The sequence below is a fragment of the Hyperoodon ampullatus genome (assembly GCF_949752795.1).
Source record: "Hyperoodon ampullatus genome assembly, chromosome: 3".
NCBI classification, from domain to species: Eukaryota; Metazoa; Chordata; class Mammalia; order Artiodactyla; family Ziphiidae; genus Hyperoodon; species Hyperoodon ampullatus.
Genome location: NC_136916.1, coordinates 13303337 through 13329914, shown reverse-complemented (window position 1 = coordinate 13329914; position 26578 = coordinate 13303337). Strand labels below are relative to the sequence as shown.

Below are 26578 nucleotides of genomic sequence, written 5' to 3'. Positions count from 1 at the left end.
ATTGTTTTATTTGCATATATTGAAGAATCCTTGTATTCCTGGGATAAACCCCACTTGATCATGGTGAACGAACCTTTTAATGTGCTGTTGGATTCTGTTTGCTAGTATTTTGTTGGATTTTTGCATCTATGTTCATCAGTGATTTGGCCTGTAGTTTTCTTTGGGACATCTTTGTCTGGTTTTGGTATCAGGGTGATATTGGCCTTGTAGAATGAGTTTGGGAGTGTTCCTCCCTCTGCTATATTTTGGAAGAGTTTGAGAAGGATAGGTGTTAGCTCTTCTCTAAGTGTTTGATAGAATTCTCCTGTGAAGCCATCTAGTCCTGGGCTTTCGTTTGCTGGAAGATTTTTAATCACAGTCTCACTTTCATTGCTTTTGATTGGGCTGTTTATATTTTCTGTTCCTTCCTGGTTCAGTCTCGGGAGGTTGTGCTTTTCTAAGAATTTGTCCATTTCTTCCAGGTTGTCCATTTTATTGGCATAGAGTTGCTTGTAGTAATCTCTCATGATCCTTTGTATTTCTGCAGTGTCAGTTGTTACTTCTCCCTTTTCATTTCTAATTCTATTGATTTGAGTCTCCTCCCTTTTTTTCTTGATGAGTCTAGCTAATGGTTTATCAATTTTGTTTATCTTCTCAAAGAACCAGCTTTTAGTTTTATTGATCTTTGCTATTGTTTCCTTCATTTCTTTTTCATTTATTTCTGCTCTGATCTTTATGATTTCTTTCCTTCTGCTAACTTTGGGGTATTTTTTGTTCTTCTTTCTCTAATTGCTTTAGGTGTAAGGTTAGGTTGTTTATTTGAGATGCTTCTTGTTTCTTGAGGTACGATTGTATTGCTATAAACTTCCCTCTTAGAACTGCTTTTGCTGCATCCCATAGGTTTTAGGTTGTTGTGTTTTCATTGTCATGTGTTTCTAGGTGTTTTTTCCTCTTTGATTTTTTCAGTGATCTCTTGGTTATTTAGTAGTGTATTGTTTAGCCTCCATGTGTTTGTCTTTTTTACAGACTTTTTCCTGTAATTGATATCTAGTCTCATAGCGTTGTGGTCAGAAAATATACTTGATACGATTTAAATTTTCTTAAATTTGCCAAAGCTTGATTTGTGACCCAAGGTGTGATCTATCCTGGAGAATGTTCCATGAGCCGTTGAGATGAAAGTGTATTCTCTTGTTTTTGGATGGAATGTCCTATAAATATTAATTAAGTCCATCTTGTTCAATGTATCATTTAAAGCTTGTGTTTCCTTATTTATTTTCATTTTGGATGATCTGTCCATTGGTGAAAGTGGGGTGTTAAAGTCCCCTACTATGATTGTGTTACTGTCGATTTCCCCATTCATGGCTGTTAGCATTTGCCGTATGTATTGAGGTGCTCCTATGTTGGGTGCTTAAATATTTACAATTGTTATATCTTCTTCTTGGATTGGTCCTTTGAGCATTATGTAGTATCCTTCTTTGTCTCTTGTAATAGTCTTTATTTTAAAGTCTATTTTGTCTGATATGAGAATTGCTACTCCAGCTTTCTTTTGATTTCCATTTGCATGGAATATCTTTTTCCATCTCCTCACTTTCAGTCTATATGTGTCCCTAGGTCTGAAGTGGGTCTCTTGTAGATAGCATATATATGGGTCTTGTTTCTGTATCCATTCAGGCAATCTGTGTCTTTTGGTTGGAGCATTTAATCCATTTACATTTCAGGTAATTATTGATATGTATGTTCCTATGACCATTTTCTTAATTGTTTTTGGTTTGTTATTGTAGGTCTTTTCCTTCTCTTGTGTTTCCTGTCTAGAGGAGTTCCTTTAGCCCTTGTTGTAAAGCTGGTTTGGTGGGGCTGAGTTCTCTTAGCTTTTGCTTGTCTGTAAAGTTTTTAATTTCTCTCTCGAACCTGAATGCGATCCTTGCTGGGTAGAGTAATCTTGGTTGTAGGTTTTTACCTTTCATCACTTTAAATATGTCCTGCCACTCCCTTCTGGCTTGCAGAGTTTCTGCTGAAAAATCAGCTGTTAACCTTATGGGAATTCCCTTGTGTGTTATTTGTTGTTTTTCCCTTGCTGCTTTTAATATTTTTTCTTTGTATTTAATTTTTGATAGTTTGATTAATATGTGCCTTGGTGTGTTTCTCCTTGGATTTATTCTGTATGGGACTCTATGCACTTCCTGGTCTTGATTGACTATTTCCTTTCCCATATTAGGGAAGTTTTCAACTATAATCTCTTCAAATATTTTCTCAGTCCCTTTCTTTTTCTCTTCTTCTGGGACCCCTATAATTGAAATGTTTGTGCGTTTACTGTTGTCCCAGAAGTCTCTGAGACTGTCCTCAATTCTTTTCATTCTTTTTTCTTTATTCTGCTCTGCAGTAGTTATTTCCACTATTTTATCTTCCAGGTCACTTATCCGTTCTTCTGCCTCAGTTATTTGGCTACTGATTCCTTCTAGAGAATTTTTAATTTCATTTATTGTGTTGTTCATCGTTTGTTTGCTCTTTAGTTCTTCTAGGTCCTTGTTAAACACTTCTTGTATTTTCTCCATTCTACTTCCAAGATTTTGGATCATCTTTACTATCAGTACTCTGAATCCTTTTTCAGGTAGACTGCCTATTTCCTCTTCATTTGTTTGGTCTGGTGGGTTTTTACCTTGCTCCTTCAACTGCTGTGTGTTTCTCTGTCTTCTCACTTTGCTTAACTTACTGTGTTTGGGGTCTCCTTTCGCAGCCTGCAGGTTCGTAGTTCCCATTGTTTTTGGTGTCTGCCCCCAGTGGCTAAGGTTGGTTCAGTGGGTTGTGTACGCTTCCTGGTGGAGGGGACTAGTGCCTCTGCTCTGGTGGATGAGGCTGGATCTTGTCTTTCTGGTGGGCAGGACCATGTCTGGTGGTGTGTTTTCGGGTGTCTGTGGCCTTATTATGATTTTAGGCAGGCTCTCTGCTAAGGGGTGGGGTTGTGTTCCTGTCTTGCTAGTTGGTTGGCATAGGGTGTCCAGCACTGTAGCTTGCTGGTCATTGTGTGGGGCTGGGTCTTAGCATTGAGATGGAGATCTCTGGGAGAGCTTTCACCATTTGATATTACGTGGAGCCAGGAGGTCTCTGGTGGACTAGTGTCCTGAACTCAGCTTTCCCACCTCAGAGCCACAGGCCTGACACCTGGCTGGAGGACCAAGACCCACATGGCTCAGAAGAAAAGGGAGAAAAAAAGAAAGAAAGAAAAAGAGAGGGGGGGGGAGTAAAATAAAGTTATTACCAAAAAAATTATTAAAAATTAAAAAATTAAAAAGTAATAAAAAAAAAGAAAGAGCAACCAAAGCAAAAAACAAATCCACCATGATAACAAGCGCTAAAAACTATACTTAAAAGCAAACAAAAACGGACAGACAGAACCCTAGGACAAATGGTAAATGCAAAGCTATACAAACGAAATCACACAAAGAAGCATACACACACACACTCACCAAAAGAGAAAAAGGAAAAATATATATATATCATTGCTCCCAAAGTCCACCTCCTCAATTTGGGATGGTTCGTTGTCTATTCAGGTATTCCACAGATGTAGGGTACCTCAAGTTGACTGTGGAGATTTAATCCACTGCTCCTGAGGCTGCTGGGAGAGATTTCCCTTTCTCTTCCTTGTTCGCACAGCTCCCGGGGTTCAGCTTTGGATTTGGACCCGCCTCTGCGTGTAGGTCGCCTGAGGGCGTCTGGTCTTCGCTCAAACAGGACGGCGTTAAAGGAACAGCTGATTCGGGGGCTGTGGCTCACTCAGGCCGGGGGGAGGGAGGGGCACGGAGTGCGGGGCGAGCCTGCGGCGGCAGAGGCCGGCGTGACGTTGCACCAGCCTGAGGTGCGCCGTGTGTTCTCCCGGGGAAGTTGTCCCTGGATCACGGGACCCTGGCAGTGGCGGGCTGCACAGGCTCCTGGGTGGGGAGGTGTGGATAGTGACCTGTGCTCACACAGAGGCTTCTTGGTGGCGGCAGCAGCAGCCTTAGCGTCTCATGCCCTTCTCCGGGGTCCGCGCTGGTAGCTGCGGCTCGCGCCCGTCTCTGGAGCTCGTTTAGGTGTTGCTCTGAATCCCCTCTCCTCGTGCACCCCGAAACAATGGTCTCTTGCCTCTTCGGCAGCTCCAGACTTTTTCCCGGACTCCCTCTCGGCTAGCCGTGGCGCACTAGCCCCTTCAGGCTGTGTTCACACCGCCAACCCCAGTCCTCTCCCTGCGCTCCGACCGAAGCCCGAGCCTCAGCTGCCAGCCCCCGCTCGCCCCAGCGGGTGAGCAGACAAGCCTCTCGGGCTGGTGAGTGCCGGTCGGCACCGATCCTCTGTGTGGGTATCTCTCTGCTTTGCCCTCCGCACCCCTGTGGCTGTGCTCTCCTCCGTGGCTCCGAAGCTTCTCCCCTCCGCCACCCGCAGTCTCCGCCCGTGAAGGGGCTTCTAGTGTGTGGAAACCTTTCCTCCTTCACAGCTCCCTCCCACTGGTGCAGGTCCCGTCCCTATCCTTTTGTCCCTGTTTATTCTTTTTTCTTTTGCCCTACCCAGGTATGTGGGGAGTTTCTTGCCTTTTGGGAAGTCTGAGATCTTCTGCCAGCGTTCAGTAGGTGTTCTGTAGGGGTTGTTCCACATGTAGATGTATTTCTGATGTTTTTGCGGGGAGGAAGGTGATCTCCGCGTCTTACTCTTCTGTCATCTTGAAGGTCTCCTCCTTCAACCAAAATGCTGCTGCATTGGCTTTTTAAAGTCACACATGCAGATGTCTGGGGTGGTTGATGATCAGTGATGTTGATAACAAAGAAAAGATGTGTGTTCTAAGTGGTGACACAGAGGAGTCCAGCTCCCTGATCAGATCTGGAAATCCTTTGCCCTGGGGGCGACCTCGGAGAGCATCCTGCGCCCCCCACCGCTTCCCCGGACTCTGGGGCGCCACCTGCAGCTGAGTCACCCGCCCGGCTGTGCCTGGGATGTGTGCGCCGGCCCCAGCCGGCCTCCCCTCAAGCAAAAGGTTTTAAAATCCTACACAGTTTTAATTTGTCACAGTGGAATCTGGTTTTGCCTAAATACTAGTCTGTGGCATCTGTTTTTTGGTTAAACGCCTCTGTTTGGGGAGTAAAGGTTAGTGGAGATATTTAGTTTAGTTGGATTGTTACAGATAATTAAGGTAAATTAGTTCTAGTCATTTTATTGACTTGAAAAATGACAGCCCCTGTGAAGTGCTCATTTATTGAACCGTTTAAGAAAAGGATCAAGACCAAAATGATTCCTTCTAATGTTTGAGAGACAGGGAAGACTCTTTAATCCTGCTCTGGATTCATAACTCTTGCTCTTTTGATCAACGCTGCAGGGTGTGCCCCAGCTGTCAGTCTGCTTGTCGGAAGAGCCAGAAGATCATATTAAGGCTGCTGCTGCCTGGGCCTTGGGACAGATTGGGAGGCACACTCCGGAGCACGCCCGGGCTGTCGCGGTCACAAACACTTTGCCTGTCCTGCTTTCTTTGTACATGTCGACCGAAAGTTCTGAGGATCTTCAAATGAAAGTAAGTGCTTAATTCTTGACTGTTTTAATGAAGATTTGTTAGATTTTGACTCATTCTTTAAAATGTGTAATTTAAAATGTTTTAATTTTCATCACGGACAATATCGCTTTTCTGAGTCAAGAAATTAATTTATCAGAAGTGAGGTGACTCTTTGAAAATGAGTTACCTTTGTCTCTAAAAATCAGTGATATATTTTAAAGAAAGTTCTCTGTAGGTACAAAGTTGTTTGTAAAATGAATGTCTGGTTGTTGCCTTCTACATTTCTATTGACTTTTGTTATGAAATAGGTTATTGAATAATAGGATTTTGGAGGTGGAATTGGCCAGAGAGTACTCTAGTCCATTTTACATTAAAAAATTGAGTCTAAAGAAATTTAAGCTGCTTTCTCAAGGTATTCCTGAAGCATGAGCTACCTCTCCTAACTCCAAGTCTGCCTGATCTTTTAATTATGTCTTATATTTGTTCCTAAAAGGAAAAATGACTGAATGACTGTAAGATTCACTAAATTAAACATTTTAAATCATGCATTTAAAAAAAAAATAAAGATTTCTAAAAAAATGTTACTAGCTACTGAAATGATTCATAAAACATGAATATAAAGTAGGATGGGTTTGTAAAATAATTTTAGAATTTCAAAGAAAGAAAAATGCTTCCCAGCATACTCCCAATTAGGAAAACATGCAACTTTTGGAAAACAGCTTTCAGAATTGACTTGGGTTGAGAGAAGTACACAGAAAAGACAATCAAAATAACAGCAAATTAAATTACTTTTAAATTTTAATTAAAACACTAAAGTAACAAATAGGAAAACAGATTTGCTGGAACAACTTTAGATGCTCTAACGAGGCAGGAAGTCTGCTTGAACTTACAGTTGAGAGACTCTGAAAGCAATGTAGTGAGTCATTTATTTGGTTTATAAATTTTATAAAAGTGAGTTTATGTTGATTTGGTTATGTTTACATGTTTTTTTCTCTACAGATTCATTGGGGGAAGTTGATTTCTAAGATTAACGCTTTTTCCGTTTTTATAAGACTTCCTAGATCAAAGCAATGATTTAATAGATTTAGGGCTTTTCCCTTACTTGTCTCCTATGTTGACTCCATTCCTTGGCAATGCTTGGTAGAGAGTAAGATTGACAATGTGCTAAGGTCTTTTCCTGTTTAACAATTGTGTGATTCTTTGACTTTCTGGTGAGAAACCACAACTCCATTTCCAGTTTTGAGTTGTCCAAGTACATCTGATTTACATACATATAATTTTATTTTATTTTATTTTATTTTTTAAAAATGTATTTATTTTATTTTTGGCTGTGTTGGGTCTTCATTGCTGTGCACGGGCTTTCTCTAGTTGCGGTGAGCGGGGGCTACTCTTCATTGAAGTGGGTGGACTTCTCACTATGGTGGCTTCTCTTTGTTGTGGAGAGTGGGCTTTAGGTGCACGGGCTTCAGTAGTTGTGGCGTGAGGGCTCAATAGTTGTGGCTCATGGGCTCTAGAGCAGAGGCTCAGTACTTGTGGCCCATGGGCTTAGTTGCTCCGCAGCATGTGGGATCTTCCTGGACCAGGGCTCGAACCCGTGTCCCCTGCATGGGCAGGCAGATTCTTAACCACTGCACCACCACGGAAGCCCTACATATAATTTTAGCCTGTGTATGTAGTTCTCTTTTTGCGGCATATTTCTTGAACCCATTATCATAATTGTCTTTCTTCCTCCCTCTTCCCTTCCCCACTTCCTCCTCTTCCCTCCTCCCTCCTCCTCACTTTTCGTCCTTCCCACCCTTACCTCTAGTAATCCAGGGAAATAAAAGAATACATCAGCTAGAGCATGAATAATTAATAGTGGAGTCAATAGTAATTATAGTTGAGAAACCCTTGCAAATAGTCTCTGAGGGAGTACTATATACAATTTACATACTACCAAGTTTATATAACTTGGTTTTTAATGAGTTATTATGATATTATATTGTATAAATATCACCAGAGTAAAATAAGTTTGATAACTTTACTTTTTGAAGTCAGATAATTTTTATCTTGTATTAGTTTAATAAAAGTGGTTTTATTAAAACATTTAGGTTTACTAATAGAAGGTTCCTTCTGCCTTTATTTAATATAATATTTACTTTCAGGAAATACAGTGGGTATTAAATTAAAAGTGATTTATCAATCATTATCCTGTCAACAATCTTTCCAAGGCTTTAAATCCATCCAGATATTTTCTTATTGTAGGGACTTAATCATTCCTTTTTTTTTCTTCCCCAAGGTCTCTTGGATTCTATCAGTTGTTGTTTTAAAGGCTTTAGAGTGAAAGTCCAAATCTGTTTGATGTGACACTATCTCAGTAGGGAAAATGTATCCAAGAGCTTTAGGAACTGTCTAATGGTGTTTCTCATTTGTTACTCTGTAGCAGCTTTCAAATTATAAGGCCATGTTGAAGTTCATTTTGTCTCAAAGGCATGTCAGCTTCTGTATGCATTCTCTAATTGGTTCTGATCCATGAGAGAGAGCCAAGGAGCAGCCCCTTGGAATTTCGTGCACATTTTCACATAGCCTTACTGTCTATACACCTATGTAATTTCAAATACCTTATAAAAACTGAAAAAAATATATATATCTTTTATATAATCAGCTTACCTACATATATTTTGATAATATTCAGGCAACTACATTTTCATTTGTTTTGATTCAGAGGTATCATATCGAAATGCATCATCTTAGTTTGGCATTTGGATGGTTATAAAACTATTCAAATAGTTATAAAACTATTTCTAAGATAATTATTTGATTTAATTATTGTATTCTTATTGTCTTGGTTGTTCCCCTTTATTTTTAACAGCTTTATTGAAATATAACTCATATACCATATAATTTACCCATTTAAACTATACAATTCAATGGTTTTAGTATCTTCACAGGTGCAAACATCACCACAGTCTAATTTTAGAACATTTTCATTCTCCCATTAGCAGTCACTCCATATCCTTCCTGTTTAGCCCCAGGCAACCATTAATTTACTATCTGTCTTTGGGGATTTGCCTCTTCTGGACAGTTCATTTAAATGGAACCATACAGTATATGTGGCCTTTTGTGCCTGGCTTCTCTCACTTAAAGTTTCAAGGTTCATCCATGTTGTAGCATATATCAATATTTTGTTCCTTTTAATTGCCAAATAATATTCCATTGTATTGATATACCACATTTTATTTTTCTGTTCACTGCTTAGACATTGGGTTGTTTCTACTCTTTGACTATTATAAATAATGCTGCTATGAGCATTATTGTGCAAGTTTTGTGTGGATGTATGTTTCCGTTTCTCTTGGGTATGTCCCTAGGAATGGAATTTGCTAGGTAATATGATAACTCTTTTTGACATTTTGAGGAACTGCCGAACTGTTTTCCAATGTGACTGTACCATTTTACATTCCCACCAGCAATGTATGAGGGTTCTAATTTTTCCACATCTTTGCCATCACTTGTTATTGTCTTTGTTTTTTATTATAGCCATCCTAGTGGGTGTGAATTGGTATCACATTCTGGTTTCGATTTGCATTTCCTTGATGGCTAATGATGCTGAAAATCTTTTCATGTGCTTATTGGCCATTTGTATATCGTCTTTGGAGAAATGTCTAATCAGACCCTTTGCCCATTTTTAAATTGGGCTATTTATCTTTTTATTATTGAGTTGTAAGGGTTCTTTATATATTTCTGGATACAAATACTTATCAGATGTATGATTTAAAAATATTTTCTCCCATTCTGTGGATTGTCTTATCACTTTATTGATGGTATTGTTTAGAGCACATTTTAAAAAAAAGTTTCAATGAAGTTCAGTCTATTTTTCTTCTTTTGCTGCTTGTGCTTTTAGAGCTATATCTGAGAAGACTTTGCCTAACACAAGGTCATGAAGATTTACTCCTATGTGCCCCCCTCATTTAAATAACTATAGCTCTTTGGGTCAGAATGCTTTCAGAATAAAATTAACTTTTGAATAAGAAACATTTTTCATTTTAAGCAATTTTCATTAGAGATCATTCATTAAGGAAAGCAACAGTGAATAATTTTTTGTTACTCCTTTCATTTTCTGTGAAAAACAAGTGAAGTGGCACCAAGTGTTTGCCTAGAATTGACAATTTTTTTTTGTTAATTACTACACTTATGTGTGTTGTTGAGATAAAAAAAATAGTATCGCTAGTCACTTACTGTGGTTTTTACAATAGCTTTGATCAGTGTGGCTAAAGTCAGTTTTTAGAAATATCAGAAAAATTAATGAATGTAGAACTGTAGATGCTATGCTAGTTCATAGGAAAACCAGGCTCAAACTCAAGTTGCCATAAGTAGATAGCCCATGACTCCTTCCCTCACATCACCATGTATTATATATGTCTAAGAATAAGCACTAGCTACTAAATGCTCTGACATTTAGCAAAATTCATAATCTCTTATTCATTATTTCAAAGTAACATATTACTTGATTTCCTGAATTAGGTAAATAAAAGGGTTTGTTGACCCCATGTAATTTCTGTACAATTCACAGAATGAAGTTGTAGGAACAATTTTATTTCACTCAGAGCCATAAATAACCAAACATAAGGCACATTTTCTAAAGGCTTATTCATTTTAAATCCAAAATATGACGTGATCTTATATGTAGAAAATCCTAAGGAATACACACAGACACACACATACACAAATACTAGAACTAATAAGAGTTCAACAAAATCACTAGGTATAAGATCAATATAAAAATCAATTGTATTGGGCTTCCCTAGTGGCGCAGTGGTTGAGAGTCTGCCTGCCGATGCAGGGGACATGGCTTCGTGCCCCCGTCCGGGAAGATCCCACATGCCGCGGAGCGGCTAGGCCCATGAGCCGTGGCCGCTGAGCCTGTGCGTCCGGAGCCTGTGCTCCGCAATGGGAGAGGCCTGCGTACCGCAAAAAAAAAAAAAAAAAAAAAAAAAAATCAATTGTATTTCCATATCTTAGTAATGAGTAATTCAAATATGAAGTTAAGAAAATAGTTTCATTCACAATAGCATCAAAAAGAATAAAATATTTAGGAATAAATTTAACAAAAGAAGTATAAGATTTGTACACTGAAAACTATAAAACATTGCTGAAAAAAATGAAAGAAGATCTGAATAAATGAAGAGACATTCCATGTTCACAGATTGGAAGATTCAATATTGTTAAAATGGCAATTCAATATTGTGAAAACCATCTACATATTCAATACAATTCCTGTCAAAATCCCAGCTGGCTTTTTTCCCCCCAGAAGTTGAGAAGCTGATCCTAAAATTCATATGGAAATGCAAAGGACTCAGACTAGCCAAAACAATCTTGAAAAAGAAAGACTTACACTGCCCAACCTCAAAATTTATTATAAAGCTACAGGAATCAAGATAGTGTGCTACTTGCTTACAGAAAGACATATATATATCAATATAGTAATTGAATTGAAAATCTGAAATAGACCCTTTTATGGTCAATTGATTTTTCACAAAGGTGCCAAGGCAATTTAATGTTAGTCTTTTCAGCAAACTGTACTAGGATAATTATTATATCCTCAGACAAAAATATTAATTTGGACCCGTGTCTCATACCATATACCAGAATTAACTAAAAATGGATAATAGGTCTAAATATAAGAATTAAGACTATAAAACTCTTAGAAGAAAACATAGAAGGAAATCTTTTTAACCTTGGATTAGGCATTGATTTCTTAGAAATGACGCTTAAAGCACAAGTAATAAAAGAAAACATTGATAAATTAGGTTTCATCAAATTGAAAAACTTGTATGCTTCAGAAGACGTCACTGAGAAAATGAAAAGACAAGCCGCAGACTTGGAAAAATTACTTGCAAATCATATATTCAAGCAAGGACTTGTATTCAAAATATATAAAGAGCTCTTAAAACTCAATAAGAGGACAACCCAACTAAAAAATGGGCAAAAGATCTGAATAGACATTTCACCAACAAATGATCAATCAGCACATGAAAAGATGTTCAACATCATTAGTGACTATAGAAATGCAAATCAAAACCATAATGAGATATTACTTTACACCCACAAGAATGTAACTATAAACGGGCACAAGGTTTCTTTTGGGATGATGAAAATGTTCTAAAATTAGATTGTGGTGATGGTTGCACAGCTCTGTAAATTTACTAAAAATCTATGGATTTTAAAATGAGTGAATTTATGGTATGTAAATTACATACCAATAATGTTGTTAAAAAATCTTAAACCCAGAAATTGACAAGTGAACAAAATCTTAATTAACTAATATGCTAATATTTCTTTCATGCTGGATAATACAACTGATTATTAATCATGATATACATCCTGATCTAGAAGTTTATAGTAAAAAATCAAGTATATTTCTTTTTTTTTTTTTTTTTTGCGATACACGGGCCTCTCACTGTTGTGGCCTCTCCCGTCGCGGAGCACAGTCTCCGGACGCGCAGGCTCAGTGGCCATGGCTCACGGGCCCAGCCGCTCCGCGGCATGTGGGATCCTCCTGGACCGGGGCACGAACCCGTGTCCCCCTGCATCGGCAGGTGGACTCTCAACCACTGCGCCACCAGGGAAGACCTCAAGTATATTTCTTGACGAAGGATAGTGAAGCTCAGTGGATTTCTAGTGTAATTAGAGTTCTTGATTAATAAGTTGGCAGTCTATCACCAACTTGGAACCTTTAAAATTGGAGTAAGGCTGTCTGCATGGTACAGTGGATGCCGCTGGTAGACCTTGTCACCAACAGCAGTTAAGTTCCTCACAAGCTCTTCACTTCGTTTTCAAATTCCAGGAACACAAGACATGAATTCTTGTCAAGTTTTCATTGATTACTTACTTTGGTATGTATTTTGCTTTGTATTTCAATAGAGTAAAAAAGCCATAAAGAATATCCTACAAAAATGCACCTATTTACCAGCTCTCGAGCCATTTCTGTATGGTGCTCCTCCCAATATTCTGAAGTATGTGGTTGGACAGTTCAGTAAGGTAAGACATGCCCTCTTAGCCTAGAAGTGGGGGAAGAAAATTGAAATGGGGTATTAACTTGTTTCTTCTGCTGGGTCAATGTTTTCTTCTATAAGATGGGGGCAGGGTTTTACTAGTTAACTTTCACCTATCATATTGACATGGAAGGTAATATAGGTTAATAAAATTAACATAAGCTAATACAATTCACACATAAATAATTCACACTTTCTTCTTCCTCACATTTTCCTCACAGCCTCTGTACTGTCTTTTTTATGTTCTTGGAGAGTAAAGAGTCAACATATAAAAACCTCATAGCGCAGATAATTTATACTGAGAAGTAACTTTTGGTAATTTTCCCAGTGTCTGTTAGTTTCACTCATCTGGGAACACTGCAAAGATCTTATAAAGAAAAGGAAAAAGGTCTCTGAGTCACTGAAATATTTTTTGCAACGTGCATGCACTTTACTGGCGATGCTTTGAGACAGTCACTTGGAGTGTATTGACTTATTCTGTGAACAGTTTTAACAAACGTGGCTGTCATATTTCTTAGACCACTGCAGATTCAAGGTAGTAAGGTTGAAAGGTCAAGCTGCTGGAGGGGCTCAGCCAGTGGGACTGACTGCTGAAAGCAGAGGCTGAGAGAGAGTGAGTGCGTTCTCACAGCTGTGGATGGCCAGGAGGGGGACCCTGAGCTGTCAACTGTGTTCAGGAGGTTGGTTTTAAGAAAACAGGGTCTTTGGAGTTGGTATCCCACTGTGTCCGTGAGCCCAGGCTCTGGAGCTGGGGTGCCTGGATTCCCCATGTACCAGCAGCAATGCCTTTAGCAAGTCTTGACCTCTGTAAACCTTAGTGTGATTACCCATAAATGGGGTTAATAAAAGAACCTATTTATAGGGTCATTGTAAAGGTTAATGAGATGTTATATATAAAGAGTTTAGCCTAATCCCAGGCATATACTAAGCACTCAAAAAAAAAAAAACCCCACAAAATCCCAAAAAGTTGTTTTTAAGAAATAAAACATGGACGTGGTTAAGGCTGATTTTAAAAAAATAATAAAAATGAATCGCGGGCCAAATTCATTTGAATAGTCAGTTATAACGCTATATAAAGGAGGTACCACTGTTTGTATATTGTATTTCTACAAATAATGAACAAAAACTATATATTGCTGTAATGTTTAGGTTAGGCCCTACAGCTAAATAGGTCTAGTTTTAGATACTCATCTGTCTGCTAACAGCCCTCAGTTCTCTGAACCCTTCCCATGATCTCCAGCAGCTTGGTTGCCCCTCAAGCACCATAGTCACTGGATGGTAGAAGCTTGTAAGTTGCTGAAGGCCCCTCAGGATACAATTCTGTGTGTCAAACACCTATGCTCTGTCTTCCTCCTTCTAAGAAAATAATCAAACTTTGTTTTCTTGGTGCTAAGTAAAAAAGTGACCAGCTAATTTGATCAGCTAAGAGGGAGGGAGGTGTAAGGAGTTGAGTGGATCATTCACAGTCATCAGCTCTTGAAAGTGAGTAGTTGACATGATTTCTGAAAGCTTCATTTTATCATCTAATCTTTTTGGCTACAGGGAGTGAGATATTCTGGTTTTATTGAACTTGAACTTGAATTTTACTAAACTTTATGAAAATGAACACTAGCTTGAACTGAGTTCAAAATAAGTCACGTTTTAAAGTAAATCAGTGGGATTTGTGGAAGTTAGACAGCCAAGATAAAATAAAGACAATACTGCATATCACATACTCTTATAAGTGTGCCTTTGGGAATATTTCTTCAGGCAGAATTTTGCATTTTCTTAATCTAAGGATCCAGAGCACTAGAAAAGAGATGGGAAAGCAAGGCAGAAGGTAAAAAGGTTTGAATTTAACGTGGCTGCAGACAGATAGGAGGTAATAAAAACCCTCCAGGCCAAACAAAATATTTAAAACCGACACATCTATAGGCTTTTCCATTTTTAGATATGCACACTAGTGCCAGCTTTTACTGTCCAGTTGATGTGTATTATCATTCTATTAGCAAGATCCTTTTGTAGTTTTAAGTATTAAAGTGCCTACATGTAGCCAGCACTCTGTTAAGCATTAAGGGATAGGCAAAAAAAGAATAAGACCAAGTTCTTTTTCAAGGAATTTTATAATCCAGCTGGGAGACCAGATGGAACAATCAGAAAACACTTCTATGTACTAGACTTCATGATAAACTTAAAAAAAAAATTGAGAAGAATGAGTGAATGCAGCCTGAGATATTCAGGGAGGACTTCAGCAGAAGAAGTACAAGTGAAAACAAAGCTGGTCTTTAAAGAAAGAGTAAGAATGGAGGAAGAAAGAAAGGATGTTTCTGTCAGAGGGAATGGTAGCAATGGCCACGGAAGGAAGAAAGCAGGAACCGCATCCCCAGCCCCCAGGACCTTCCTTATTTGTTCCTTGTCTGGTGGTCTTGTTGTCTTGCATGATTAACCTCTTCATCTCCACTGGCTCTTTCCTTTCAACACACTAACATCCATTGTCAAACCCAGTGACTTTATTTAGTTCTCCTTGGTCGCTTCTTAAAGTCTTCTCTCTCATTTGTTGGTTCTTTACTTCCCTGGTTTTTCTTCTGTCTCTAACACCTCCTCCATTTCCTTTCTCTGCCTACTCCTTAGTATGTTCTTTCATTTCCTAAACATTTATTGAGCATCTATTAGGTACCAGGCACTAGAGAAATGAATGAATGAATAGTTTCTACCTTCAATGACATTTATGAGTGATAGACATATAAACTAATAATTAAAATATTATGTGGCAAGTGCACTGATAGAGGTTTAACAGAATTCCATGAGAGAAGAAAAGTATCCAACTCATCCTGGGAAAAGAGAATAGGGGTATCCCAGAGAAAGTTTCTTAAAGGAGGTGACATCTGAGCTGAGTCTTAAAACATAAGCAAGAGTGGGAATTTCCTGATGGTCCAGTTTCCACTGCAGGGGGCACTGGTTCGACCCCTGGTTGGGGAACTAAGATCCTGCATGCCACGTGGCGTGGCCAAAAAAAAAAAAAAAAAGATAAGCAAGAGTGAGCCAGTAATGGGGGAGGTGTGTGGAGGGTGGAAGGGTATTCTAGGAAGAGGAAACAGCATAGGCAAAGGCAAGAAATGGTTTGGACACACCCTTTGAGATTATTGAAATAAAATTTAGCATAGAGATCGGTAGGGAAGGATGCTGGAGAGGTATCTAGGACCTGAGTCACAGAAGGCCCTCTGTGCCTTGTTAAGGAGACTGGAGAGACCTTCAGTTTGTATAAGAGAAGAACGGATACTGCTTTACCTTGTATGTATATGAGTGGCTCTCCATTATCTTTGCTCCTGTTCATTGCCTTTATTCCATCTCCACGACATAAATAAAAAGTTAACAAATTTCTAAAAAGGCTGCATTTTACTTCCAGTGATCAGCAAATTTAGGCTCATTATGTTACAGGTATATTGGACATAAATTCTCTTATACATTTCCTGAGATATATTATTGCTTTTCAGTAGTAAAAATCCAACTTGGAAAAGAAAAGCTGACATTTTTATATGCTTCACTTTTCAAGGTGCTGCCACATGATAGCAAAGCTCGACGACTTTTTGTAACAAGTGGTGGACTTAAAAAGATTCAGGAGATAAAAGCAGAACCTGGATCTCTCCTTCAAGAATACATCAACAGTGTTAACAACTGTTACCCAGAAGAAATAGTAAGGTGGGAAAAATGGACTTTGAGAAGGTCAAAGTTATAATGTAGTTTTTCTGTTCTCAAACCTAGATTTTATATCTACTGTGTCAAAATGTGGACTTTGAAATAGCACATAAGACCAGTGTATACTTCTACTTCTCTCTTGATCTCTTTTATCCCTCAAATTAAATGATGTTCTGATTGACACATACATTTCCACATCAAACTGGGATGCCATTTGAGATATTTCTGTACTAATTTGACATATGCTTTACTAAAGAGTACCCAAGGGCTTCCCTGGTGGCGCAGTGGTTGAGAGTCCGCCTGCCGATGCAGGGGATACGGGTTCGTGCCCCGGTCTGGGAAGATCCCACATGCCGCGGAGCGGCTGGGCCCGTGAGCCATGGCCGCTGAGCCTGCGCGTCCGGAGCCTGTGCTCTGCAACGGGAGTGGCCACAACAGTGAGAGGCCCGCATACCGCAAAAAAAAAAAAAAAAAAAAAAAAGAGTACCCAAATACAGAGTTCAAAGTAAATTAACAATCTTTAATATGAACCTGATTTAGAAAGAGTCTGATTTTCATAGTTCCCTGCATATTATTTCTCTGCCTAAGCTCCATTCATATCGGTGAGAGTATTACAAATAAAAAGGAGATGTTGAATGGCAAAAAGAAAGTTACTATCTATATTTGAAAGAATTAAATAAATAATGTTTTTATGAAATGCAGATGCTTCATAGTAATGTAGCAGGAAGATTTTCTCGAGATTAATTTTTTTAATTAGGTTGGTTTCAGAGCATTAAACCTAAGCCTCAGTCCCTGTAAGCCTAAAAGAGAACTATACCACTAAACCCCAAATAAATAAAAACAAAGTTACCAAGTACAGATAGAATTATTAAGCAACTGAATCTTGAAAAATGTCCACAAAACATGCAGAATTAAAGGCTATATTTATCTATATTTTTTCTAATACTACACTCATTTCTTATTTTCTCTTAATATTAGAGATTACAAATTCCAATTTTTAAAATTTGTTATAATTTATATGTTATGTAAACTACTCTTCCCATTTATTTATTTTTCTTCAATTTATTTATTTTTTAAACTTTTTATTTTTTATTGGCATATAGTTGATTAACAGTGTTGTGATAGTTTCAGGTGTACAGCAAAGTGATTCAGTTATACATATACATGTATCTATTCTTCTTCAAATTATTTTCCCATTTAGGTTGTTACATAATACTAAGCAGAGTTCCCTGTGCTATACAGTAGATCCTTGTTGGTTATCCATTTTAAATACAGCAGTGTGTACATGTCCGTCACAAACTCCCTAACTATCCCTTCCCCTCACCCTTCCCTCCTGGTAACCATAAGTTCGTTCTCTAAGTCTGTGAGTCTGTTTCTGTTTTGTAAATAAGTTTATTTGTGTCATTTCTTCTTAGACTCTTCATATAAGTGATATCATACGATATTTCTCTTTCTCTGTCTGACTTAACTTCACTCAGTATGACAATCTCTAGGTTGGTCCGTGTTGCTGCAAATGGCATTATTTCATTCTTTTTAATGGCTGAGTAATATTCCATTGTATATATGTACCACATCTTCTTTATCCATTCCTCTGTTGATGGACATTTTGGTTGCTTCCATGTCTTGGCTGTTGTAAACAGTGCTGCAGTGAACACTGGGGTGCATATATCCTTTTGGACTATGTTTTTCTCTGGATATATGGTAAGGAGTGGGATTGCAGGATCATATGGTAGCTCTATTTTTAGTTTTTTAAGGAATTTCCAGACTCCTCTCCATAGTGGCTGTACCAATTTACATTCCCACCAATGGTGTGGGAGGGTTCCCTTTTCTCCACACCCTCTACAGCATTTATTGTTTGTGGATTTTTTGATGATAGCCATTTTGACTGATGTGAGGTGATGTCTCATTGTAGTTTTGATTTGTATTTCTCTAATAATTAGTGATGTTGAACATCTTTTCATGTGCTTCTTGGCCATCTGTATGTCATCTCTGGAGAAATGCCTATTTAGATCTTCTGCCCATTTTTTTTGTTTTGTTTTGTTTTGTTTTGTTTGCAGTATGCTGGCCTCTCACTGCTGTGGCCTCTCCTGCGGAGCACAGGCTCCGGACGCGCAGGCTCAGCGGCCATGGCCCACGGGCCCAGCTGCTCCGCAGCACGTGGGATCCTCCCGGACCGGGGCACGAACCCACGTCCCTTGCATCAGCAGGTGGACTCCCAACCACTGCGCCACCAGGGAAGCCCCTTCCGCCCATTTTTTGACTGGGGTTGTTTGTTTTGATGATATTAAGCCGCATGAGCTGTTTATAAGTTTTGGAGACTAATCCTTTGTCGGTCACATCATTTGCAAATATTTTCTCCCAATCTGTGGGTTGTCTTTTCATTTTGTTTATGGTTTCCTTTGATGTGCAAAAGCTTTTGAGTTTAATTAGGTCCCATTTGTTTATTTTTGTTTTTGTTTCCATTACTCTGGGAGTATTCTTCCTATTTAATATCAGTGGTTTTTAATACATATGGTAACATTGATTTTAAAAGCACGAAAATAATTTTAATATTGAAATTTGTTTTATATTCACATATACTCTGCCAGTAAATTCTTTCCAGAGGTGTACAAGTTCATTCACTTTGGGGAGGTTTATGAGAACTTCTTGACCAAAAGAGTTCCAATAAATTAGCTTTGACAATATTAATATATATAAAATACATCAAAGAAGTAGTATATCATAACATGTATATACACTATGTATAATATGTAAATAAAATAACATATCAAAAAGGTTGTATAACATATAAATATGTGTGAACCCACTAAATGAAGGAAATGTGAAAACCTTTTATGAAGAAAATAAAGTTAATTTTTGTGCATGGAATGTATGTCCCTTCAGGAAGAATGCTATTTTATATAAGTTTAAAATAACTTCCTATGCAATTTTCTAACATAAACAGAATTATAGAAAAATGGAAAAAGCGAACTAACTGGTCCCCCAAATGGAGTGACCTATTAGAATTAACCAATGGTAAGGTGCTTTCTTGAATAGAAGTCTTCTTTCCATTAATTTCTAGGATTATTTTACAGGGCACCAGGGGAAATAAAAAACTCTGTCATGTTAGAATTTGACCTGGTTCTTTGTCAAAATACCATTGTAAAATTTCCACTTTTCATATTCTGGGATCGGGATTTCATTTTGAAAACTGGCTAATCATCATGAAGAATTTTGGTTAGCTGGCTAACTTTTTCAAGTTTCTGACATATATTTTTTAAAGCATTGGGCTCTATAGAACTTAGAGGAGTTTTATAGAAATCTCTGAAAATTTGCCTTTCTATGAAAGCAGACAAATATAATCTCAAAATTGTTTAATTTTTGCTATCATAATTCTCAAAAATGACTTGGTGACTATTTTAGAATTATTCTTTATAAGACAGATTATCAGTGGATACTTTCTCTCAGCTGTTTTTAGCCTAAACATTTATTTCACATTGCCTTCTAATTTTAGTAATCTTTAAAAATGTTTAATAAAGGTGGTTGGTATGATGAGAGGGAAGGCGCCCAGGACGAGATGTTAGAAGACCTAAGTTCTAATCCTGGGCCACTCCACAGCTGTTGTCTTCTGGATCTCTGCCTAAACTGGGGTGCAAGGCATGCATACAGTCTTCCATTCAGCACATTTCTGGTGTGATAACAGCTATTACAGTAACCTAAATTCTACATGGGTCTAGGATGAGTTAACTCCCCTATATTCTTAAAGGCCAGGAAAAAGTAGGGTGATAGCCAGAGGAAAGGCATTTCCAGTTCTTTTTTGGAGGTTCATTTTGGTTCTTTCATGAGGAATATGGCTAAAAGCTCGGACTTAGGTATCAAACAGATCTAAGTTCCTATCTCAGTCCAAACGACTTGCTAACTGTGACTTTGAAGATATTACTTAACCCTCTTAACCAGTTTTCTCATCTGTAAAATGTGAATAATTACCTACTTCACAGAGTTGCTATTAGGATTAAGTGAGAGGCTATTAGGATTAGCCACAGGGTTTACAGATAGGAAGAATTCAATTCAGTAAATATCTGTTATATCTGTCCCTCTTCTTGTTCTTTTTTTCTTTTTCTTTTTTTTGAAGTTGAAATACAGTTGATTTACAATGTTGTGTTAGTTTCTGGTGTACAGCTAAGTGATTCATATATATATATTCAGATATATTCATATATTCTTTTTCATATTCTTTTCCATTATGGTTTATTACAGGATATTGAATATAGTTCCCTGTGCTATACAGTAGAACCTTGTTATTTATCTATTTCATATATCGTAGTTTGTATCTGCTAATCTCGAACTCTGAATTTATCCCTTCCCCATCCCCTGCCCCCTCTGGTAACCATAAGTTTGTTTTCTATGTCTGTGAGTCTGTTTCTGTTTTTTAAATAAGTTCATTTGTATCATATTTTAGATTCCACATGTAAGTGATATCATATGGTATTTGTCTTTCCCTTTATGGCTTACTTCACTTAGTATGATAATCTCTAGGTCCATCCATGTTGCTGCAAATGGCATCATTTCATTCCTTTATATGGTTGAGTAGTATTCCATTGTGTGTGTGTGTGTGTGTGTGTGTGTGTGTATACTAAATCTTTATCTGTTCATCTGTCAATGGACATTTAGGTTGCTTCCATGTCTTGGCTATTGTAAATAGTGCTTCTATGAACATTGGGGTGTATGTATCTTTTCAGATTATAGTTTTGTCTGGATATATGCCCAGGAGTGTTATTGCTGGATCATATGGCAACCCTATTTTTAGTTTTTAAGGAACCTCCATGCTGCTTTCCACAGTGGCTGCACCAATTTACATTCCCATCAACAATGTAGGAGGATTTTTTCTCCACACTCTCTCCAGCATTTGTTATTTGTAGACTTTTTAATGATGGCCATTCTGACCAGTGTGAGGTGATATCTCATTGTAGTTTTTATTTGCATTTCTCTAATAATTAGCAATGTTGAACATCTTTTCATGTGCCTGTTGGACATGTGTGTGTCATCTTTGGAGAGATGTCTATTGAGTTGTTCTGCCCATTTTTTGATTGGGTTTTTTGTTTTTTTGTTATTGAGTTATATGAGCTGTTTGTATATTTTGGAAATTAAGCCCTTGTTGGTAGCATCGTTCGCAAATGTTTTCTCCCAGTCCATAGACTTTTCATTTTGTGCATGGTTTCCTTTGCTTACAGAACCTTATAAGTTTGATTAGGTCCCATTTGTTTATTGTTGCTTTTATTTCTATTGCCTTGGGAGACTGACCTTAGAAAACATTGCTACAATTTATGTCAGAAAATGTTTTGCCTGTGTTCTCTTCTAGGAGTTTTATGGTGCCATGTCTTATATTTAAGTCTTTGAGCCATTTCCAGTTTATTTTTATGTATGATGTGAGGGAGTGTTCTAACTTTATTGATTTACATGTGGCTGTCCAGCTTTCCCAACACCAAGGAAACAGATATTCAGGTACAGGAGGGTCCCAAACAAGATGAACCCAAACACACCTACACCAAGGCATATTATTTTTGTTCTTTTTTCTATCCCTGTTAAGTCACATTATTAGCTAGATCAAATTTAACATTATAATAATACTGGAGAAACTTATGTAGCAGCACATGGCCACTTATCATTTTTTCACTATTTGTTTTGATGATAAATGCATAGCAAGCAAATATTTGTTTCATTTTTGCAAGTATAAAAGACATAAATAAAGATTGTTCTAATTAGATTTAAATTGCTTTTAATTGCTAAGGTAGGGATTCCAAACTTTTTCCTGATGAGAAGCTACTTCTGAATTCCTTAGTGACCAGAGGACAGACAGCAGAAGCAAGAAGAACTACAATCCTGCAGCCTGTGGAACAAAAATCACATTCACAGAAAGATAGACAAGATGAAAAGGCAGAGGGCTATGTACCAGATGAAGGAACAAGATAAAACCCCAGAAAAACAACTAAATGAAGTGGAGATAGGCAATCTTCCAGAAAAAAGAATTCAGAATAATGATAGTGAAGATGATCCAGGACCTCGGAAAAAGAATGGAGGCAAAGATCGAGAAGATGCAAGAAATGTTTAACAAAGACCTAGAAGAATTAAAGAACATACAAACAGAGATAAACAATACAATAACTGAAATGAAAACTACACTAGAAGGAATCAATAGCAGAATAACTGAGGCAGAAGAACGGATAAGTGACCTGGAAGACAGAATGGTGGAATTCACTGCTGCAGAGAGAATAAAGAGAAAAGAATGAAAAGAAACAAAGATAGCCTAAGAAACCTCTGGGACAACATTAAACGCAACAACATTCACATTATAGGGGTCCCAGAAGGAGAAGAGAGAGAGAAAGGACCAGAGAAAATATTTGAAGAGACTATAGTCGAAAACTTCCCTAACATGGGGAAGGAAATAGCCACCCAAGTCCAGGAAGCGCAGAGAGTCCCATACAGGATACACCCAAGGAGAAACACCCCAAGACACATAGTAACCAAATTGGCAAAAATTAAAGACAAAGAAAAATTATTGAAAGCAGCAAGGGAAAAATGACAAATAACATACAAGGGAACTCCCATAAGGTTAACAGCTGATTTCTAGCAGAAACTCTACAAGCCAGAAGGGAGTGGCATGCTATACTTAAAGTGATGAAAGGGAAGAACCTAGAACCAAGATTACTCTACCCAGCAAGGATCTCATTCAGATTTGATGGAGAAATCAAAAGCTTTACAGACAAGCAAAAGCTAAGAGAATTCAGCACCACCAAACCACCTCTACAACAAATGCTAAGTGGGAAACACAAGGGAAGAAAAGGACCTACAAAAACAAACCCAAAACAATTAAGAATATGGTCATAGGAACATACATATCTATAATTACCCTAAACATGAATGGATTAAATGCTCCAACCAAAAGACACAGACTGCCTGAATGGATACAAAAACAAGACCCATATATATGCTGCCTACAAGAGACCCACTTCAGACCTAGGGACACATTCAGACTGAAAGTGAGGGGATGGAAAAAGATACTCCATGCAAATGGAACTCAAAAGAAAGCTGGAGTAGCAATACTCATATCAGATAAAATAGACTTTAAAATAAAGGATGTTACAAGAGACAAGGAAGGACACTACATAGTGATCAAGGGATCAATCCAAGAAGAAGATATAACAATTATAAATATATATGCACCCAACGTAGGAGCACCTCAGTACATAAGGCAACTGCTAACAGCTCTAAAAGAGGAAGTCAACAGTAACACAATAATAGTGGAGGACTTTAACAGCTCACTTACACCAATGGACACATCATCCAAAATGAAAATAAATACAGAAACAGAAGCTTTAAATGACACAGTAGACCAGATAGATTTAATTGATATTTATAGGACATTCCATCCAAAAACAGCAGATTACACTTTCTTCTCAAGTGCGCACGGAACATTCTCCACGATAGATCACATCTTGGGTCACAAATCAAGCCTCAGTAAATTTAAGAAAATTGAAATCATATCAAGCATCTTTTCTGACCACAACTCTATGAGATTAGAAATGAATTCCAGGGAAAAACCCACAAACACATGGAGGCTAAACAAATACTAAATAACCAAGAGATCACTGAAGAAATCAAAGAGGAAATCAAAAAATACCTAGAGACAAATGACTATGAAAACACGAGGATCCCAAACCCATGGGATGCAGCAAAAGCAGTTCTAAGAAGGAAGTTTATAGCTATACAAGCCTACCTCAAGAAACAAGAAAAATCTCAGATAAACAATCTAACCTTACACCTAAAGGAACTAGAGAAAGAAGAACAAACAACACCCAAAGTTAGCAGAAGGAAAGAAATCATAAAGATCAGAGCAGAAATAAATGAAATAGAAACAAAGAAAAAAATAGCAAAGATCAATAAAACTAAAAGCTGGTTCTTTGAGAAGATAAACAAAATTGATAAACCATTAGCCAGACTCATCAATAAAAAGAGGGAGAGGACTCAAATCAATAAAATTGGAAGTGAAAAAGGAGAAGTTACAACAGACACCGTGGAAATATAAAACATCTTAAGAGACTACTACAAACAACTCTATGCCAATAAAATGGACAACCTGGAAGAAATGGACAAATTCTTAGAAAGGTATAAGCTTCCGAGACTGAACCAGGAAGAAATAGAAGATATGAACAGACCAATCACAAGTAATGAAATTGAAACTGTGATTAAAAATCTTCCAACAAACAAGTAATGAAATTGAAACTGTGATTAAAAATCTTCCAACAAACAAAGTCCAGGACCAGATGGCTTCACAGGTGAATTCTATCAAACATTCAGAGAAGAGCTAACACCCATCCTTCTCAAACTCTTCCAAAAAATTGCAGGGGAAGGAACACTCCCAAACTCATTCTATGAGGCCACCATCACCCTGATACCAAAACCAGACAAAGATACTACAAAAAAAGAAAATTACAGACCAATATCACTGATTAATATAGATGCAAAAATCCTCAACAAAATACTAGCAAACAGAATCCTACAGCACATTAAAAGGATCATACACCATGATGAAGTGGGATTTATCCCAGGGATGCAAGGATTCTTCAATATATGCAAATCAATCAATGTGATACACCATATTAACAAATTGAAGAATAAAAGCCATATGATCATCTCAATAGATGCAGAAAAAACTTTTGACAAAGTTCAACACCCATTTATGATAAAAACTCTCCAGAAAGTGGGCATAGAAGGAACCTACCTCAACATAATAAGGCCATATATGACAAACCCACCACAAACATCATTCTCAGTGGTGAAAAAATGAAAGCATTTCCTTTAAGATCAGGAGCAAGACAAGGATGTCAACTCTCACCACTGTTACTCAACATAGTTTTGGAAGTCCTAGCCACAGCAATCAGAGAAGAAAAAGAAATAAAAGGAATACAAATTGGAAAAGAAGAAGTAAAACTGACACTGTTTGCAGATGACATGATACTATACATAGAGAATCCTAAAGATGCCACCAGAAAACTACTAGAGCTAATCAATGAATCTGGTAAAGTTGCAGGATACAAAATTAATGCACAGAAATCTCTTGCATTTCTATACACTAATGATGAAAAATCTGAAAGAGAAATTAAGGAAACACTCCCATTTACCACTGCAACAAAAAGAATAAAATACCTAGGAATAAACCTACCTAGGGCGACAAAAGACCTGTATACAGAAAACTATAAGACACTGATGGAAGAAATTAAAGATGATACCAACAGATGGAGAGATATACCATGTTCTTGGATTGAAAGAATCAATATTATGAAAATGACTATCCTACCCACAGCAATCTACAGATTCAATGCAATCCCTATCAGATTACCAGTGGCATTTTTTACAGAACTAGATGAAAAAAATCTTAAAATTTGTATGAAGACACAAAAGACCCCAAATAACCAAAGCAGTCTTGAGGGAAAAAAACGGAGCTGGAGGAATCAGACTCCCTGACTTCAGACTATACTATAAAGCTACAGTAATCAAGACAATATAGTACTGGCACAAAAACAGAAACATAGATCAATGGAACAAGGTAGAAAGCCCAGAGATAAACCCATGCACCTATGGTCAACTAATCTATGACAAAGGAGGCAAGTATATACACTGGAGAAAAGACAGTCTCTTCAATAAGTGGTGCTGGCAAAACTGGACAGCTACATGTAAAAGAATGAAATTAGAACACTCCCTAACACCATACACAAAAATAAAGTCAAAATGGATTCGAGACCTAATTGTAAGACCAGACACTATCAAACTCTTAGAGGAAAACATAGGAAGAACACTCTTTGACATAAATCACAGCAAGATCTTTTTTGATCCATGTCCTAGAGTAATGGAAATAAAAACAAAAATAAACAAATGGGACCTAGTGAAACTTCAAAGCTTTTGCACAGCAAAGGAAACCATAAACAAGATGAAAAGACAACCCTCAGAATGGGAGAAAATATTTGCAAAGGAATCAACGGACAAAGGATTAGTCTCCAAAATATATAAACAGCTCATGCAACTCAATAGTAAAAAACCAAACAACCCAATCCAAAAATGGGCAGAATACCTAAATAGACATTTCTCCAAAGAAGACATACAGATGGCCAAGAAGCACATGAAAAGCTGCTCAACATCACTAATTATTAGAGAAATGCAAATCAAAACTACAGTGAGGTATCACCTCACACCAGTAAGATGTGCATCATCAGAAAATCTACAAACAGCAAATGCTGGAGAGGGTGTGGAGAAATGGGAACCCTCCTGCACTGTTGGTGGGAATTAAATTGATACAGCCACTATGGAGAACAGTATGGAAGTTCCTTAAAAAACTAAAAATAGAATT

General features: G+C 37.6%; 1 protein-coding gene across 3 annotated transcripts in view; it reads left to right on the top strand.

Annotated features, from left to right (window-relative positions):
- Window positions 1–26578, top strand: part of SPAG6 (sperm associated antigen 6) — a gene marked incomplete at both ends in the record, with an annotated part of 75827 nt that overhangs the window by 45388 nt on the left and 3861 nt on the right. For 2 of the 3 annotated variants that reach the window (XM_079699935.1, XM_079699934.1), the window contains 3 exons: window positions 5321–5512; window positions 12392–12508; window positions 16055–16200. In XM_079699935.1, the coding sequence (XP_079556061.1) occupies window positions 5321–5512; window positions 12392–12508; window positions 16055–16200 (455 nt within the window). The remainder of the gene's footprint in view (window positions 1–5320; window positions 5513–12391; window positions 12509–16054; window positions 16201–26578) is intronic. The other variant, XM_079699936.1, reaches the window with a different exon arrangement.